The sequence below is a fragment of the Bufo bufo genome, chromosome 5 (genome assembly GCF_905171765.1).
Source record: "Bufo bufo chromosome 5, aBufBuf1.1, whole genome shotgun sequence".
Classification (NCBI taxonomy): domain Eukaryota; kingdom Metazoa; phylum Chordata; class Amphibia; order Anura; family Bufonidae; genus Bufo; species Bufo bufo.
In genome coordinates this window covers 515,012,585-515,032,106 of record NC_053393.1, presented here as the reverse complement: position 1 = coordinate 515,032,106, position 19,522 = coordinate 515,012,585, and the positions used below count along the sequence as shown (strand labels likewise).

General features: G+C 40.4%; 1 protein-coding gene across 1 annotated transcript in view; it reads left to right on the top strand.

Annotated features, from left to right (window-relative positions):
- The window catches only part of MALRD1 (MAM and LDL receptor class A domain containing 1), a 365,234-nt gene that overhangs the window by 26,101 nt on the left and 319,611 nt on the right, over positions 1 to 19,522 (top strand). The window contains exons 7-10 of the mRNA XM_040434052.1: positions 110 to 534; positions 11,776 to 11,863; positions 16,642 to 16,818; positions 18,878 to 19,037. Coding sequence (XP_040289986.1) covers positions 110 to 534; positions 11,776 to 11,863; positions 16,642 to 16,818; positions 18,878 to 19,037 — 850 coding nt within the window. The remainder of the gene's footprint in view (positions 1 to 109; positions 535 to 11,775; positions 11,864 to 16,641; positions 16,819 to 18,877; positions 19,038 to 19,522) is intronic.

Here is a 19,522-nt window from a genome sequence, read left to right as displayed (position 1 = left end):
TTACAGAGATAAGATCATTTACGGTATGGACAAGCACGTAGAATAAGTGGAATATCTATAGTCAGGATATCTGTCTTCTATAAAACATTATTCCTATGATTTATTGCAGCTTCGGAATTACAGTGCAACTTCGAAGAAGGATTATGTAACTGGACGCAAGACACTGATACTGATGACTTTGATTGGACTAGACATCAAGGCCAGACACCAACTACTGACACAGGACCCATGAAAGACCATACCCTGGGAACAGCCAAAGGGCATTACCTCTACATTGAGACATCAGAACCTCAGCTGTACCGAAATCAAGCCATTCTACTAAGCCCTGAAATAGATGCTACAGTTAATAACAAGAATAAATCTTGTATTTTCCGCTTCCATTACCACATGCTTGGAAGGCAAATTTATTCCTTGGCAGTCTATAAAAGGACCATTAGGAACACTAGAGGCCAATTACTGTGGCAATCGTTTGGAAATAAAGGAACCCGTTGGTTAAAGAAAATACTCTACATAAACAGTTCTCTGCCATTCCAGGTAATGAATCTGACAATTTATTAGTATTTCATCCATTGCTCAGTTATGAATATTTAAGAAACCTTACTAAATAGTTTGCAACATCCCATATTTCTTTAATTAGTTCATATATTCAATTAAGTTACTGCATGTTCCTCTAGCAAACACTTCTAAAGAATATCTCCACTGCTATATGACCATGTGCAGCACCAGGGTGGTTACTTTAATACAATTTGTTGTATCACTGTAATATGATTTCGTTGTGTTAATGCATCAAGCCAGTCAAGTTCACATTGGTTTACATCTGTAGAAGGTTGAATCTAACACAGTATTACTGTAGACCTTCTGGGTGTAATGTCTACAAGATTACTTGAGCTCATAAAACCATAGATGGGTTTGATTGTTTTCACTGCCTGGCCCTGTCAATCAAATGCAGAGGGTGCGGCTGTTGCAGAGAGAGCAGAGCCTCTAGGTACAATGGCAGTGCTCATTTGCATAAATTAAAACATTTTTCTCAGCAATGCGGGCACATATGAACATGGGACCAACACAGATACCTTCAGCTGCCAAGTGCACATGTAACAGGTCAGCCGGTGTCATAGGTACAAATCTGCTGACAGATGCCCTTTAACCGCATGTATCACAAAAACTGCTGAAAATTAGCTGGAAAGACCAACAAAAAAAATTATATTTAGCCCAAAATGAGTAAAATGCAACCATTAAAAATAAATTGCCCCGAACGTGCCCATGGCCGTTAAATGTATTGGCTACGTCCAATGTGTAGTTTCTCGTGTTGGCATACTTCACTTGAAAGGAAGCAGAGCCGTGGTACACCGACCCGGACACTACTATGGTGGACACAACCTTGTGCTTTCAGCTCCGTCTACTCTGAAACATCTGAGCTGTGGGAGTGCAGAGTGTCAGACCCCATCTATTTGATATTGATGACCTGTCCTGAGGATAAGCCATCAATATCTAAGTCCTGGAACGCCCCTTTAATAATAAGTATACATTACCTCAGTACATGAGATATGACCCAGCCACCTAAAAAGTCAATATTCCCTTGTAGAATTCAATGAGAACTACTTGTTCACTCTGTATGTGGAAATCTATACTCGAGCAGAATAGTTATTAACTAAACTTACTGAACTTTCATTGAACTTATCTTCATTTGGAATAACAGGAATCCGAGTAAAGATGAAATACAGTCCAAGTTACAAAACATATTTTACAGTAGAATTCATTCTACAAAGCACGGCTTGGGGAGATGAATGAAGCCAGAGACCCAGGCACAAAGACTATTGTTAGTTGGGATTTTTGATTTATAGAACTATAAAACTTACATCCAAGCATGTATTGTACATATCTGCAGCATGGCCCTGAGAGAGGTGAGGGTCCAGCTCAAGTTTGGTTCTTACCTCTTTCTTGTAAGCAGTGTGAACCACATTTGCATTCAATAACAGTCAAGGATAGACTTAGTTAGTTATAGTTAGGATATCTAATACCTGAAAATTCAGTTCACAGTTTCTTGTCTCCTCCTTCTCCCTAACACCATCAGTCACCCGCCTCTATTAGCCTCTCCCCAGCTACATCCCTAATGTACTACCAACACAAAAGACTGTCATGTAGACTGGAAGATACATCCCTAATAGTAGTACCAGCAAAAAAGACCATGCCAAACGGATTGGAAGTGCATAAAAGTAGTAAAAGGATCTTGGCAACAGTTATGGCCACTTTAGGCCATACTAGGGTTGCAGTAAAATCATCACTTACTGTACCCATAGAGCTACCTTAAAAGGGTTATACCATGACAAATGTAAAACATAAAAATCAGACTCCATATAGTACATGACAATCTCTTTCTAACAAAGCTAGAACCAGCCCTGCACCTCACATGGATCCAGAGATCTCCCCATTCATTGCTCTGCTAGATTTATATCAAGCTGGAAGCTCAAGGGGAGTGTCTTTTCTGCTGCAGCTCAGGGGGCGTGTCCATGCTCTCCCTATCACAGCTCAGGGGGCGTGTCCATGCTCTCCCTATCACAGCTCAGGAGCCAGCTGAAGGATGAAACTGAGCATGTGCGGCCTTCTCAGTGAGCAGGACAAATAAATAAGAAAAAGAACAAACAGCAGGTGGTGCTATACAGATAGATTTTATTGAATAGTTCAGTGGATATGCTAAATTTTTTATTACATACAATTACACAAATATTCAGATACAGGTGCTGGTTTGAGAACTGTAGAATATTGTTCATGGGACAACCCCTTTAAAGAGGTTATCCAATTATTAAAAAATCTCTTTTACTCACTTTTCTGCTTACCCGATTGACTTCCTCTTTTTATCTGGATGACTTCTCCTTTCTGTGGGTGGGCAGTAGCTCATCAAGCACCCGCATTTCTCAGGAAGCATTGAAAGTAGCTTTTGTTAACCCCTTAGAAAATAGACCCTCACACATAGACCCAGAGATACACATGGTATGTAATGTCCCCACAATATCCTTCTCCGCTGTCTAGAGAAAGGGGGCAGGGCATGGCAATGGTTTCTTTAGTGTTCTTTGAATTCCTGTGTCATGCTCCGCTGCCTCAGGCCCTGTACTAGGGTTATAACACAATATATTTTAACCTTAGCGTTACTTCATGTTTTTGTATGTTGACATCTTCCTATCACACTCTTCTTAAATTATTTTTTTGCAGAGATACCTTTAAACAGCCTGTGTCAGCATGATCAACCCTAGTAAACCAGGCATACTGCATAGTGGGATTGATCATGATGAATAAAATAATAGCTTAGGTTTCTACATAGCTGCATTCCCGAAATAAGAGCATTTTTATTCATGTGCAAATGAATAAAAGGTAATCTCCCCTGCCATTTGAGGCACCACTACCAGGACGCCCCACGTGCTAGACGCCTGGAGCAGCGTGTCCCATTGCAGCAGCATCACCACAGACTTGAAAAATGGGTCCACAGAACCCCGAAACGCAGGGGCGTAGCTATAGGGGGTGCAGAGGTAGCAGTTGCTACTGGGCCCAGAAGCCTGAGGGAGCCCAAAGACCCTTGTGCCACATAAGAAGATACCAGTATTATAGAAAGACACCAGTATTATAGAAAGTGCATGCTTGTCAAGTTATAGCTCTGGCTGGAGGGAAGGTGTTAGGTCAAGAATTTGGCATGGGGGGTTGGGGGGTCTACTGTTTAAATTTTTTGCGGCAGGCAGCATGAAGGCTATGTGCTTCCCTAGCCACAAAACACTGAGGGAAGGGGGGGGGGGGGGGGCCAAGCTGAACCCTTGAACCAGGGCTCATGAGCCTTTAGCTACACCCCTGCCGAAACGCGTTGTTACAATAAAACCTACTGTATTGAAAATCTCTGGTTGTGATTTTGCGCCTATGGTCCACCACTCCACTCGACTTCTCCAGTCCAGTTGAAGCTTACTACATTTGAGTAACAGGGATAGACATCTTGTCTTGCCCTGTATTCTGATGCCTGTGCCACCAATCCCAATAGTGTATCACCTAAATGACCTTACACCCTGCCCTCTTAGGCACCCCCTTTATTCTCAGCATACACCCCCAATATCGTAACTATGTAAATTCTTCATGAGGTTCTCAAAAAAAAAGAATGTTGGTTTATTTGTGGTCATATATTTGTACTGAGAAGTCATTGGTGGTCCTGTAGCTTCACAGAGAGCGCAGGAGCACAACTGCTGGGAGGATCATGAGGTAAGTCTGCTCTGCTCCGCTGCCACTAATGAGTGTTGGGACTTGCACGTAATCGGAAGTATATTTGCGAATCATGCATTCCCGCTGATTACATGTAGGTCCTGCCACTAATTGGTGGCAGCGGAGTAGAGGGCTGTTGGGGAAGAGAGCACACTTATCTTGCGATCCTCCTAGCAGCTCCGTTCCTGCTCTTGTAAAAATTCTAATACAGTATATGAAGAATGGGGGTCATTTACCAAACTGGTGTAAAGTAGAACTGGCTTAGTTGCCCATTGCAACCAATCAGATTTCTCCTTTCATTTTTCACAGCTGAAAGGTGGAATCTGATTGGTTGCTGTGGGCAACTAAGCCAGTTCTACTTTACACCAGTTTGATAAATCTCCCCCAATGTTTCTACGTATGTAACTAACTAATGTATTGTTTTAATCAGCATGATCCAGCCTATGAGACAGTATGCCTGGTTTACTAGGGTTGATCATGCTGACAGGCTCTATAAAATATGCATCCAGCATTCAGTACTGATGCTGTCATACATCTATTTTGTGTCTAGAAATGTTCTGTTATAAAAAGGTTTTAGATTCCTAAGAAATTGATATTTTTGTGAGTTATGCTTCAGTTCTCCAAATATTTATCTTAGCAGAAAGTCTGACATTTTAGGGGTCATGGGGAAAAGATTAGAATAAAATGTCTCACGTGTGCACTATGTTATGTCATTTCTCTACTACTGTCCTTGAAAGTAAAAGATTAGTTCTCTGCCTCTAAAGGTGATTTGTCCTAGGAGTGAACCTCCATTAAAATGTATAGCATGTACGGCAATTTATGGGCCACTAACAACGTCTATCAGCAAGTAAGCTTTCTTATCAAATCCATCTATTCCATCTCATCTATCTATCTCAACCTCAAATCAATCAGTATACAGTATCTATCAACTATCTTCTAAACCATAAATATGAAAAACAGAATTATGGATAAATGGGTATACATACAGTGTGGTAGGTAGGTAGGGAGATAGATAGATAGGTAGGTAGATAGATAAATAGATAGGTAGGTAGATAGATACTAGTTAGATAGAATATAGATATGATAGATGAGATAGATAGATAGATAGATAGATAGATAGATAGATAGATAGATAGATAGATAGATAGATAGATAGATAGATACAGTGGCTTGCTAAGGGGGATCCTGGTGGGCGGTCTGCCCCGAGTCCAGAAGCAATGAGCGCCTCCATCAATACAGATGGAAGCGCTCATTGCAGGAGCGCAGGGAGTTGCGGTCCTGTTACTCACCGCTCAGCTCCCCGCACTCCTCCCCTTCTTCAGGCCAGCCGCCCTCTGAATGGTGAAGCAGGAAGATTTCTCCCTGCTCAACCATTCAGCCTGCAGGCACAGATCACGCTGCCGGCCTATATGGGCGGAGCCTGCAGCCCAGAGATCTGCATAAGCTCCACCCACACAGTGCTGCAAAGCGATCTGTGTCTACAGCAGGGGAGAGAGGACTGTAAGCTTCAGGAACGGGACAAGGTGAGTAGTTACTGTGGTTTTTTTTTTTTATACAGAGGGGGCACAGAGGGCTTTATTACTATGGAGGGGGCACAGAGGACTTTATTACTATGGAGGGGGCACAGAGGTCTTTATTACTATGGAGGGGGCACAGAGGACATTTCTCCTATGGAGGGGGCACAGAGGGCATTACTTCTCTGGAGGGGGCACAGAGGGCATTGCTAATTTGATGGGGGCACAATGGGCATTTCAACTATGGAGGGGGCAGAGAGGCAAAGAAAATTGCTACAATGAAGGGGGCACAGAGGGCATTATTACTGTGAAGGGGGCACAGTGTGCTTTATTACTGTGAAGGGGACACAGAGCACATTACTACTATTAAGGGGGCACAATGGGGATTATTACTATGAAGGGGGCACAATGGGGATTATTACTGTGAAGGGGGCACAAAAAGGGCATTACAACTGTGAGGGGGGCACAATGTGGGCATAACTATTATGAGATGGCACAATGTGGGCATAACTACTGTGAGGGGGCACACATCTGTACAAAACTACTGTGAAGGTTGTACAATTAGGGCAATACTACTGTGAGGGGGTACAATTTTTTTTTAAGTATTGGAGGATGCCAGAGAAAGGACCCGCCCCGGGTGCCAAACACCCTAGGCACGCCACTAGATAGATATGAGAGAGATAGATAGATAGAAAGATATGAGATAGATAGATAGATAGATAGATAGATAGATAGATAATACATTGTATCAGAGGATCCCATTGACTTAGGTTCTAACTTACCAAAAAATAAAGAAAAAAAATAAGTTCTGTTATTCACCAACAAGCGTCCACTTGTTAATAACTTTATAACTTTATGGTATTTTATCTTTTATTGAGTGCTGCCTCATTTTGTATATTTATCTGTCTATGTAACATATATCTCATATATGTCTGTATATCTAATATCTATCTATCTCTCTATCTATCTTTCTATCTATCTATTAGTGATGAGCGGCAGGGGCAATATTCAAATTCGCGATATTTCGCGAATATGTGGTAGAATATTCGTTATATATTCACCAATATTCGTACTCAAAATTAAATTTGCAATGTAAAAATCTCGTAAGAATATAGTGCTATATATTCGTTTTTTAGAATATTCGTCATTTTTTTCCATTTGAAGTGAACAGTCATTGGCCCACAAGCAACTTAAGCAGGGAGGAATCATGACTTCAGTTGGAAAAAAATGACGAATATTCTAAAAAATTTATATATAGCACTATATTCAATATAGTGCTATATACAGATGTAGCAGGGTTAACACTCAAACTCTTAACTCAAATTTCTTAACTCATTGTGTTTTCTTGAAACAAAAGCCATTGAAAAGCAATTAAAGGTGTTTGCTTAACGCATTTAGTTTAGATAACACATCTCATAAAGCACGAGTGTTAACTCTACTACATCTGTATTAGTTTTTTGGAATATTCAGATTTTTTTTTCCATCTGAAGTCTTGATTCCTCTCTGCTTAAGTTGCTTGTGAGCCAATGGCTCATTGGCCCACAAGCAAGAAGCAGGGAGAAATCATGTTTTCAGATGGGAAAAAAAAACGACGAATATTCGATATAACGAATATATAGCACTATATTTGAAATATTTGCAAATTCTCGAAGTTGCGATATTTGCGATAAATATTCGTAATTCGAATATTCGTGCTCAACACTACTATCTATATTCTATCTAATATCTATCTATCTATCTCATAGCTATCTATCTATCTATCTATCTATCTATCTATCTATTTAATCTATCAACTTACATTTCCATCATTCTTCTTTCTATTGATTCGCTGCTCTATTTTGCCACCTGTCCTCTTCAATCCGTGATAAATAGTCACGTTATCTCTGGATGAGAAATGTGTTTAATTGCCTGCACGGCTTAATGGAAAAAATCTATACAATTCAATTTTGAAGAGAGAAATCCCAGGCCTGTAGAATATGGATAGTTACTGACAAGTGGATGCAACCTGCCGAACAAGGTGCATTTCTCATCTGTAAAGAAAATGTAGTGGTATTTGTCCTAATTCACATTATAAATGAGTTGTGAAATTATCTTCACGGTGGCTGCACTCCCCGGAGGTGGCTTTACATTGACATGCAAGTTTTGTTGGAAATGGCAATTCGTTGAATGGTGGGCAACACATTTTTACCTTTGAAATCCAATTATAAGAATTTACTGAGAGGGTAAAAAAAAAATAGATGGGAAATTGACCCGGCTGTTAAATTCCCAGACAGATTCAGTGTTGCAGAACTGCAAAGATCAGCTCAGCGAAGCTTTCTTATGTAAGTTTCTTTCCTATATTAAGGCAGAGTAAATTTTGGCTTGTGTCCTCGAAGCACTATTGTGAGAGCTTCCGGCAATCATCTGGTAGAAAAAGATAAAACAGAATATTATTTATTTAACTAGTAGGATCACAGAGCATTTCTGTTTGCATTATTCACGGCATAGTAATCTTTTTTTTTCTAATATTAAAATAAATTGATGATAAAATATTGAAATCTATAGATATAGAGGAATTTAGTCAGAACAGGTGCTGGCCAGGCACATGTTACATGATGGCCATCAGATCTGGGTGTCTGCAAATATATATATACACTGAACAAAAATATAAACGCAACACTTTCAGCTTTGCTCCCATTTTGCATGAGCTGAACTCAAAGATCTGAAACATTTTCTACATACACAAAAAACCCATTACTCTCAAATATTGTTCACAAATCTGTCTAAATCTGTGTTAGTGAGCACTTCTCCTTTGCCGAGATAATCTATCCCACCTCACAGGTGTGGCATATCAAGGTGCTGATTAGACTGCATGAATATTGCACAGGTGTGCCTTAGACTGCCCACAATAAAAGACCACTCTGAAATGTGCAGTTTGATCACACAGCACAATGCCACAGATGTCGCAACGTTTGAGGGAGCGTGCAATTGGCATGCTGACTGCAGGAATGTCTACCAGAGCTGTTGCCCGTGCAATGAATGTTCATTGCCTTACAACCGCAGACCTCCACATCCAGCATGTTCACCTCCATGATCATCTGAGACCAGCCACCTGGACAGGTGCAGCAACAATCTGTTTGCATAACCAAACAATTTTTGCACAAACTGTCAGAAACCATCTCAGGGAAGCTCATCTGCATGCTCGTCGTCCTCATCAGGGTCTAGGCCTGACTGCAGTTCGTCGTCGTAACCGGCTTGCAGTTCGTCGTCGTAACCGGCTTGAATGGCCAAATTCTCACATCCGATGGCGTCTGGCACATTGGAGAGGCGTTCTGTTCATGGATGAGTCCCGGTTTTCACTGTTCAGGGCAGATGGCAGACATTGTGTGTGGCATTGTGTGGGTGAGTGGTTTGCTGACGTCAACGTTGTGGATTGAGTGGCCCATGGTGGCGGTGGGGTTATGGTATGGGCAGGAGTATGTTATGGACAACGAACACAGGTGCATTTTATTGATGGCATTTTGAATGCACAGAGATACCTTGACGAGATCCTGAGGCCCATTGTTGTGCCATTCATCCACGACCATCGGCTCATGTTGCAGCATGATAATGCATGAACCCATATTGCAAGGATCTGTACACAATTCCTGGAAGCTGAAAACATCCCAGTTATTGCATGGCCGGCATACTCACCGGACATGTAACCCATTGAGCATGTTTTGGATGCTCTAGTTCGGCAGATCCGAGTGCTCAGCTGAATAATTCGGGTGCTGGAGTACAATTTAATACAATGGAAGTCAACGGGAGACAACCAGGCACCCCCTGCTCGGAAGAGAAGAGGGTGTCTGGTTCATAAAAAAGGTTAGAAATTGATGGAAACCCCAGCATTAAGAGGATAGCTTGATGCGTCTTAGACTCCTATTATGTACGACATACAAAAGACAACCACACAAAGGCTATATGCCAAAAGCCAGGTATGTACAAGCCATCCACCTATCCATGAGACAGATAACAGCCAGCATACCTTATCATGGCAGCCTTATGCACTATGAGATATTCCAAACCAGCTCTCATCTGACTGAGAACCAGTAAACCTCAAAGTTATTTTGCTTCTTTTAGATGGCTTGGGTGGACCTGCACACCTAGATCAATATCATTAAAGCGACAAAAAGTTTTCCGATTTCCCTAACATAATATTCAATAACCTTTCTATATAGTTTTGTCATGTAAAAACGAATTTGCATAAATATGGGCATATGGGAAAGACATATAAATGAGCAGAATCTGCCTTGTTTTTCAGCTGTCATAAGACTATGAAAATCTATAGAGGGCGCTATTGAGTTATGAACAGCACCCTCTATTGGTTTCGCAGTCTTGTGACAAGACAAATATTCTTGTCAGAAGACTATGAAACCAATAGAGGGAGCTATTGAGTAATGAGTATGAACAGCGCCCTCTATTGGTTTGACAGTCTTATGACAAGACAAATATTCTTGTCAGAAGACTATGAAACCAATAGAGGGTGCTGTTTATAACTCAATAGCATCCTCTATTGGTTTCATAGTCTTCTATTAAGAATATTATACAGATTCTTATGACAAGCTTATTAGTGTAGCCTTTTGCAGGGAAAATTTGCAACTAGAATATTCGCAATTAGAATATTTGCGATCTACACTAGGATGATATCTGACACTAGAAAAGCTGAGTAATAACTCAGTGATAAAATTTGACACTGGGAAAGCTGGGTAATAACTTGCGATGTACACTGAGTTACGGTATTACCCAGATTTTCCAGTATTCGTAATATTCTAAAAAACGAATATATAGCAATATAGCAAATATTATGTAATAATTATGTAGTAATTCAGTGAAAAAATGGGAAAGCTGGATAATAACTCAGTGTAGATTGCGAGTTATTACCCAGTTTTCCCAGTGTCAGATATCATCCTAGTGTAGATCACGAATATTCTAATCGCAAATTTTCCATGCAAAAGGCTACACTAATAAGCTTGTCAAAAGAATCAGTATAATATTCTTGTCAGAAGACTATAAAACTAATAAAGGGCGCTATTGAGTTATGAACAGCGCTCTCTATTGGTTTCATAGTCTTCTGACAAGAATATTTGTCTTGTCATAAGACTGTGAAACCAATAGAGGGTGCTGTTCATAACTCAATAGCGCCCTCTATGGATTTTCATAGTCTTATGACAGCTGAAAAACAAGGCAGATTCTGCTCATTTTCATGTCTTTCCCATATGCCCATGTTTATGCAAATTAGTTTTTACATGACAAAACTGTATAGAAAGGTTATTGAATATTATGCTAGGACAATCGGAAAACTTTTTGTCGCCCTAATGATATTGAGCTAGGTGTGCAGGTCCACCCAAGCCATCCAACAGATGCAAAATAATTTTGAGGTTTATTGGTTCTTAGTCAGATGAGAGCTGGTTTGGAATATCTCATAGTGCACAAGGCTGCCATGGTAAGGTATGCTGACTGTTATCTGTCTCATGGATAGATTGATGGCTTGCACATACCTGGCTTTTGGCATACAGCCTTTGTGTGGTTGTCTATTGTATGTCGTACATAATAGGAGTCTAAGACGCATCCAGCTATCCTCTTAATGCTGTTGCCAAACCATTTTGATGGGGTTTCCATTAATTTCTAACCTTTTTTTATGGACCAGGCACCCTCCTCTCTTCCAAGCAGGGGGTGCCTGGTTGTCTCCTATTGACTTCCATTATACTCGGGTGCTTGGCCAAGCACACAAATATAGCAATGTGTTTGGGCTGAACACCCGAATACTTTGGTGCTCGCTCATCACTAATAGGTATCCTACAGGAGTGAAAACTCTCTATGAGTACTCTTTTGTTTCTTCTTCTTCACTCATCTAGCTATATACTTCCGAGCATTCTGTAAATTATAGTTGTACATATACTCTGTACTACTGTACATATGATTTTTATGATTCTGAGATAGTATAAACAGACCTCACTGGTTCTGTACATTATTATGGAACAGTACTAATATATTGTTTTCTGCATTTCAGATATTAATTGTAGGCATGGTAGGTGATGGATACACCGGGGACATTGCAATTGACGACATTTCCTTCTTTAACTGTACTTTGTATCGAGGTAAGATTACATTGATGCACTGGTGTAGTTCAGAGGGACTGATTTCACATTTACATTTATTCTATGAGTGGTACATATATTTATTTTTCTTCTAAAGCAAGAACGTACTGGGGTTTCTATGCAAACCTACCATAGGCACAGGGCATGCAACTGCAATGAGTCCTATGGTGGTCCGGTACTGAACTGCTTCACCTGCTTGTGGTGGCACTGTCGCAGCTGCTACCTGTAGCCACTGGTTGTATAAATTATTATAATTTTTTATTATTAAAGCATCATTCATTCCATGGCGCTTTACAGTTGAGAAAGGGTTTACATACATAATATAAAACAATTGCAATAAGCATGAACAAGACAAGTTACAAACTGGTACAGAAGGAGAGAGGACACTGTCCACGAAGGCATACAATCTTCAAGGGATGGGGAAAGCATACAGTAGGTGAGGGTAACGCTGGTCATTTGGTGGTATAATGGCAGCATGTTTACTGTAGGCTTGTCTGAAGTGGTAGGTTTTCAGGTTCTTTTGGTAGTTCAACATCTGATGTATCGGGAGAAAGAGTTCCAGAGTATGGGGGATGCACGGGAGAAATCTTGGAAGCGATTGTAAGAAGATGTGATAAAAGGACAGTAGAGAAGGGGGTCTTGTGAGGATCGGAGATTACATGTGGAAAGGTACTGGAAGATCAGGTCACAGATTCGGTGAGCTCCACCTAGTGGTGACTGCATGCTGCAAGAATTATATATGGTGGATTCTCTTGGATTGCAGATGCCAGGACCCCCATGATTAAATTTCTAGGATATCTCAGGACATAAGTGGTGCTGTTTCAGTCTAAAAAAACATTATGGCCCATACTAGCAAGAAATCGCTCCAGTCAATCACTGATCAGAGAGATCCAGTCAGCATGCACAGCACGGCTGCTGTGGCCATTGACTGGCTGGAGTAATCACATGCTGGTCCAGCACATCATTACCCACACAATTTAAACAGAATCCCACAGGGCTATTTTTTCTGCATATTATCACATATGCTGCTGACAATTAATTTATTAAAAGTCAGACAATATTTTAATAAATCAGATTTCTCATTGTGGGACCATTAATGTTTCTTATTCCATCCTATGGAGAAATATATCATGGACTAGAAGTGCCATATGCAGCTACAAGCTCTTCCTTACATTCAGTCATGGCCATAAATGTTGGCACCCCTGAAATTTTTCAAGAAAATGAAGTATTTTTCACAGAAAAGTATTGCAGTAACACATGTTTTGCTATATACATGTTTGTTCCCTTTGTGTGTATTAAAACAAAACCAAAAAAGGGAGGAGAAAAAGCTAATTGGACATAATGTCACACCAAACTCCAAAAATGGGCTGGACAAAATTATTGGCACCCTTAACTTAATATTTGGTTGCACACCCTTTGGAAAAAATAACTGAAATTAGTCGCTTCCTATAACCATCAATAAGCTTCTGACACCTCTCACCTCTCAATTTTGGACCACTCTTCCTTGGAAAACTGCCCCAGGTCTCTTTTTTGGAAGGGTGCCTTTTCCCAACAGCAATTTTAAGATCTCTCCACAGGTGTTCAATGGGATTTAGATCTGGACTCATTGCTGGCCACTTCAGAACTCTCCAGCGCTTTGTTGCCATCCATTTCTGGGTGCTTTTTGACGTATGTTTGGGGTCATTGTCCTGCTGGAAGACCCAAGATCTCGGACGCAAACCCAGCTTTCTGACACTGGGCTCTACAGTGCGACCCAAAATCCGTTGGTAATCCTCAGATTTCATGATGCCTTGCACACATTCAAGGCACCCAGTGCCAGAGGCAGGAAAACAACCCCAAAACATCAATGAACCTCCACCATATTTCACTGTAGGTACTGTGTTCTTTTCTTTGTAGGCCTCATCCATTTTCGGTAAACAGTAGAATGATGTGCTTTACCAAAAAGCTCTATCTTGGTCTCATCTGTCCACAAGACATTTTCCCAGAATGATTTTGGCTTACTCAAGTTCATTTTTGCAAAATGTAGTCTTGCTTTTTTATGTCTCTGTGTCAGCAGTGGGGTCCTCCTGGGTCTCCTGCTATAGCGTTTCATTTCATTTAAATGTTAATGGATCGTTCACGCTGACACTGATGCTCCCTGAGCCTGCAGGACAGCATGAATATCTTTGGAACTTGTTTGGGGCTGCTTATCCACCATCTGGACTATCCTGCGTTGACACCTTTCATAAATTTTTCTCTTCCGTCCACGCCCAGGGAGATTAGCTACAGTGCCTTGGGTTGCAAACTTCTTGATAATGTTGCGCACTGTGGACAAACGCAAATCTAGATCTCTGGAGATGGACTTGTAACCTTGAGATTTTTAATATTTTTCCACAATTTTGGTTCTCTTCTCCTCTTTCTGTTGTCCATGCTTAGTGTGGCGCACACAGACACACAATGCAAAGACTAAGTGAACTTCTCTCCTTTTTATCTGCTTTCATGTGTGATTTTTATATTGCCCACACCTGTTACTTGCCCCAGGTGAGTTTAAAGGAGCATCACATGCTTGAATCAATCTTATTTATCAGCAATTTTGAAAGGGTGCCAATAATTTTGTCCAGTCCATTTTTGGAGTTTGGTGTGACATTATGTCCAATTTGCTTTTTTTCCTCCCTTATTCAGTTTTGTTCCAATACACACAAAGGGAATAAACATATGTATAGCAAAACATGTGTTACTGCAATACTTTTCTGTGAGAAATACTTCATTTTCTTGAAAAATTTCAGGGGTGCCAACATTTACGGCCATGACTGTATTTAATTAGTTGGTCATAATTCAGAATCTGCAGTTCTAGAACCATTTCTCCAAACCCTATGAAATTGGTCTGAGAAGAATGAATCCGGCACAGATGGCAATTACAGACCTTTGTCAAGAAATCTTTGACATTTGGCTTTCATTTTGTCCAACTGTCTAATGTAACACATAAACCCACACTGATTAAATCAATTTATTTCTGTTCATCACACAGTTATGCCCTTCCATGAGTTTAGAGTCTTCAGATTACATGTTATGTTACCAGGGATGTGCGCCATTTTATTTCTAAGTCCAACATTCCCGATTGATTTCATTATATCTGTTTAAGGGAGATTTGTTCTTCTAACTTCATATATTACAAATTTCTGTCTGCCTGCCACACAATTATGGGGAGCTCACTATACATGGATTTATACAGCTACTATTGCACTCAATGGAAGCTGTAGAAATCTGTATGCAGTGAGCTCCCCCTAATGGTGGCTACAAGAAAACAGTAGTTGAGTACTACTTTGCATAGCAGAGCATCTGTAAAACTCACTTCATCGGGATTGAGACAAATGCTCTTATTATGGAGCGATAGTTCCCACTCTCGGTTTTCTTACAAATGTCATATCATGGGATCTTAATCTGTAAGTGTAAAAAAGGTAACTTGTAGACAAGCTTGGACCATGGCCTTTGTCTGAGCCAAATGCCAGACTTTACATAGTCACACACCATGACTCTGTGCCATGATTCATTTTTATTAAGTTATACAAAACAGTAGATCTGTAGCTAAGGGGGACACAGATGTAGCAGTCAATCCCAGGCATTGGTGCTCATGAAAGTCAGAAGGCTCATATGCAACAATAGAAGACACCAGTGTTATAAATGGCACATGGTAACAGATTTTGCATTAGGGCCCAGGTGCTTCAAATTACACCTTATCAAGTGCTGTGAAAAATACATTATATATACCAGGAGATCAACCCTCCTCCTCACAGATCTGTGTCTCACTGTAAGGCAACTGGCTAATGCCGGTGCTCTTCCCCCCTACTCTGTCTATGATAAGAGACTAGGAATATTAAAGAAAGTCTGTCACATCCAAAATCAGCTTCAAAGAAAGCATGCCACCATCTAGGATAGAGACCCCGAAACACACCTTTCTTTTGAAAATCCATAAATTCTTTTTATCTTTATGCAAATAAGGTTTTCAGTGCACCATGGGAATGGCCCCACCATTTGGTGTGCTATCAGTCCACCAGTAATGCCTCCTAGGCCCCCCTCTTGTTTGATTGAGAGTCCATGAGATTTAAGATCTAGGAGCAATGATGCAGGATAAGCCATGTCCATCTAGCAGAGCAGTCTCACCCACATTACACAGAAGACCTTTTTTAATGCATAAAATACAAAGGAGCATTTCTCGGGATTAGAGGAATGGATTTTCATAAGAAAGTTATGGTTATCTTTCGGGGCACCGACCCTACATGGTGGTATCCTTACTTTTAAACTAATAGACTCCCTTCAAGCCTTGTCTCATCAACTAATCTGTCAGCCGCAAGAGAAAAGTACCTGGAGGAAATTAAAGGGGTTATCCAAGATCTATTATGCCCCCCCCCCATATACCCAAGCCCCTCACAGAGGTTGTACTTACCAGGCTCCCCGGAACCTGCGTTGCCTCTCATACCGCCACGGCCGCCACTGCATCTCCTCGTCGCGCGGGTGAAAAGAACGTAAGTAAGTATGTAAGTACAACCTCTGTGAGGGGCCCGGGCATATGGGGGGGCATTATAGATCGATAACCCCTTTAACACTTGTGATCTCTGCAATGTCTCTACAAGACAGTTTTTTCAGTAGTATATAGAAAATCCTGCAAATGCTGTGAAGATTTCTTCCATTCATGTTACCAGTTACTAATAGGTTTAATCATCCTTTATTGTTTTTAGTAACTTGTCCTGTCAGTTTGTGGTCGCATAAGTTAACCAGACTATGACTATATCTGCCTACAGGTACTTTGCCAACCTGGTCACCAATTCCCTTAGAAACGCCTACTAAGGCAACGCTTCCAGTCCACTACTGCTCAGAGGATGAACATGTCTGCAGGTCAACAGGACATTGTATACCAGTCACAAAGCGGTGTGACTTCAGAGAAGACTGTCCAGATGGGTCTGATGAGCACAACTGTGGTAAGTCAAAATACCAGTGACAACTACTTCTAGATTGCACAGATTAGTGGTTACTAGTTTGGGTGACGATGGTGGAAGAAATCTGAAGACTATTCCAACATCTGCTAAAGCTTCCACTGGGCGTACCTAAAACTTCAATGATTTTTGTAATATACTTCATTAGGGAAAGATGTTTCCTTGTAGTAGAAAACATGGTGTAAAGAGTCTTCTTAGCAATTCTCTAATAGCGTTGCTAAGGAGAGACTGTCTTCAGTCTTCTGCGTTATACTGAACACTTAAGACTTCTATGTGTAACACAGGGGTTTCCAGCCTGCCTCTTGTCACTAAATCAGTCCCTGACATGTGCCCTAACTATCACTGGCCATCACTCTGACGTGTTACACACTGGTGTCCTCAGCGCTCAGTAAAACTGAAGACTGAAGATAGACTCTCCTTAGCATTGCTCATTTAGAGCTTTGCTATGACGACCTATTTCATTTGTCAGCCTCAAGGTACACTGGAGTAAAATGTGCCTAATTTATTAAGTGGTAGATACACCTCAGAAAGTCAAATCTACATCCGCAATTAGATCACACTGATTTGCGCATTAGTTTATGCAAATTTCTGGTGTAAATGACAGTAAATTATTTAAGCAATGGGAAGCCATTCCACTTTCTGCATACTTGCCAATAGTCCTGAATTTTTCAAAATTGTTCAGAGTTTTCATTTATTATGACCCCCTTTACCAGAAAGTGGCATAATAAAGTCACAAATCCACAGTTTGTGACTTTTTGAATGCCAGTGCGCATACATTTAGTTTTAGTTGGTGTCTCTGTGCCGCCCTTGCCACTTTCTGAAAAGGTGGAGTGGAAGGGAGTGGTGTGGTGTAGGCGGGCGGGGCCACGTTATATTCACTATAATTTACACCAGTTTACTGGCATAAATGACAACTGAAATCTACTCCATCTAGAAGATGGAGTAGATTTCAGTCTACACACAAAGAAATAAATGCAATAAGTTCACCGCCATTGTTAGTCTTTGGTGCACGGATCATTAAGAGAAACTAAGTAAGGGGTCCAGCACCCGTGTGTTGGATAAAACCATGAATATTTTATTTCAAATATTTAAAAAAAAAGTACAATACTGTGTACCATTTTGGAACTTTTTATTTGAAATAAAAGATTCATGGTTTTATCCAAGACCAGAGTGCTGGACTCGCTACTTTGTTTCTATAGTAGATTTCAGTCTAGGCGCATGGACTGCCACGGAATGCACCTAATTCATGACAAGGCCTGCACCTTCTCAAAAATTAAGTCATTTCTCTGATGAAGTGAGGAGAAAATATATCTGTTAGATTTAAACATTACACGTAAGCGCATGTTCTGTGGTTTTGCAAAAAGCCCTTTTCTAAATAATATCTTGGTATCTCAGCAGTTCCTCTACTTGCAAATGCAACAAAATAAGATTCCTTATAAATGATAATTGAAAACACCGGCCATATATTTATGGTAAAACATATGGAGGAAGTAGATAAAATGGATGCTGCTTAATACATATACTAAAATATTGCTCTTGGTTTTCATGACTCAAATGGAGAACACCTAATAATTAACTACAATTAGCACAATTCATATTCATTAATCACTTAATTTCTTTAACAAGAGCATCACATCACTATGGTTTTACATTATAAAACTACAATCTCCGCAAGGTTGGAGTCTTGTGTACGCATGCTCTGTGCCATTTGTGCATACTCGCGCATCGCGGTGAGAAGGAGCGCCGCTGTAGCAAAATTGATGCTACACTGCACATGTTCAACTGGACAGTACCAAATTATAGTAAGACATGACTAGGGCCAGCTACTAAAGCTACTAACAAAGGTTATTTATTGGGGGGGGGGGGAGATTAAAAAAATAAGGAACTATTGCTTTTTGCTAATTGATTACAATTGCAAAAAATAATTATTGATTAAGATTCTGGTAATAGCCCTTTAACTCAGCTTTGGATTTCTTTGTTTCTAAATGCCTATACTTTTTGCAACATCTAAAAGAAGTTGTCTGAGGTTTCCATCATTTCTTAGTTTCAGAATATTGTGACTTTGAAAACGGGAGTTTATGCAATTGGCTTCAGCCGGAGGCAAGTTCTTTTCGTTGGGACACGGCATTCCAGTGGTCTGTCGGTCAAGGCATTGCCATTGTTCCTGGGGAAGAGAACCATAGGCCTCTCGATGACCATACCACGTGAGTATATGCTCTAAGCTTGGAATTTCTATGTGGTGACATTCCTGGTAAATCACAAATCATTAGCTAGTGCTTATGATAGGCAAGTCATTTCTATAAGCACCAAGATAAAGGGGCGGATTAACTGTATCATAGGCCGAGGATCTTAAACCCCCCTTACTTGACCAGCCCCTCTTTCGTATTTCGTTCCCATATTTTTTTTCTGGTAATTTATAAAGAAATCTATACCACATATAAAATAACATCCCCAGCCCTTTATAGTACATAGTGTACAACACCCCACATTATACAGCATATAATATAACACTCCACAGCATACAGTATACCACCCTAAAGTATGCAGTATATAGTATAATACCCCCACATTATACAGTATATAGTATAACATCCAACAGTATATGGTACCCCACAGTATACAGTATAAAGCCCCACAGTAAATAGTTTAACACTCTCACAGCATACAGTGTAACACCCCACAGTATACA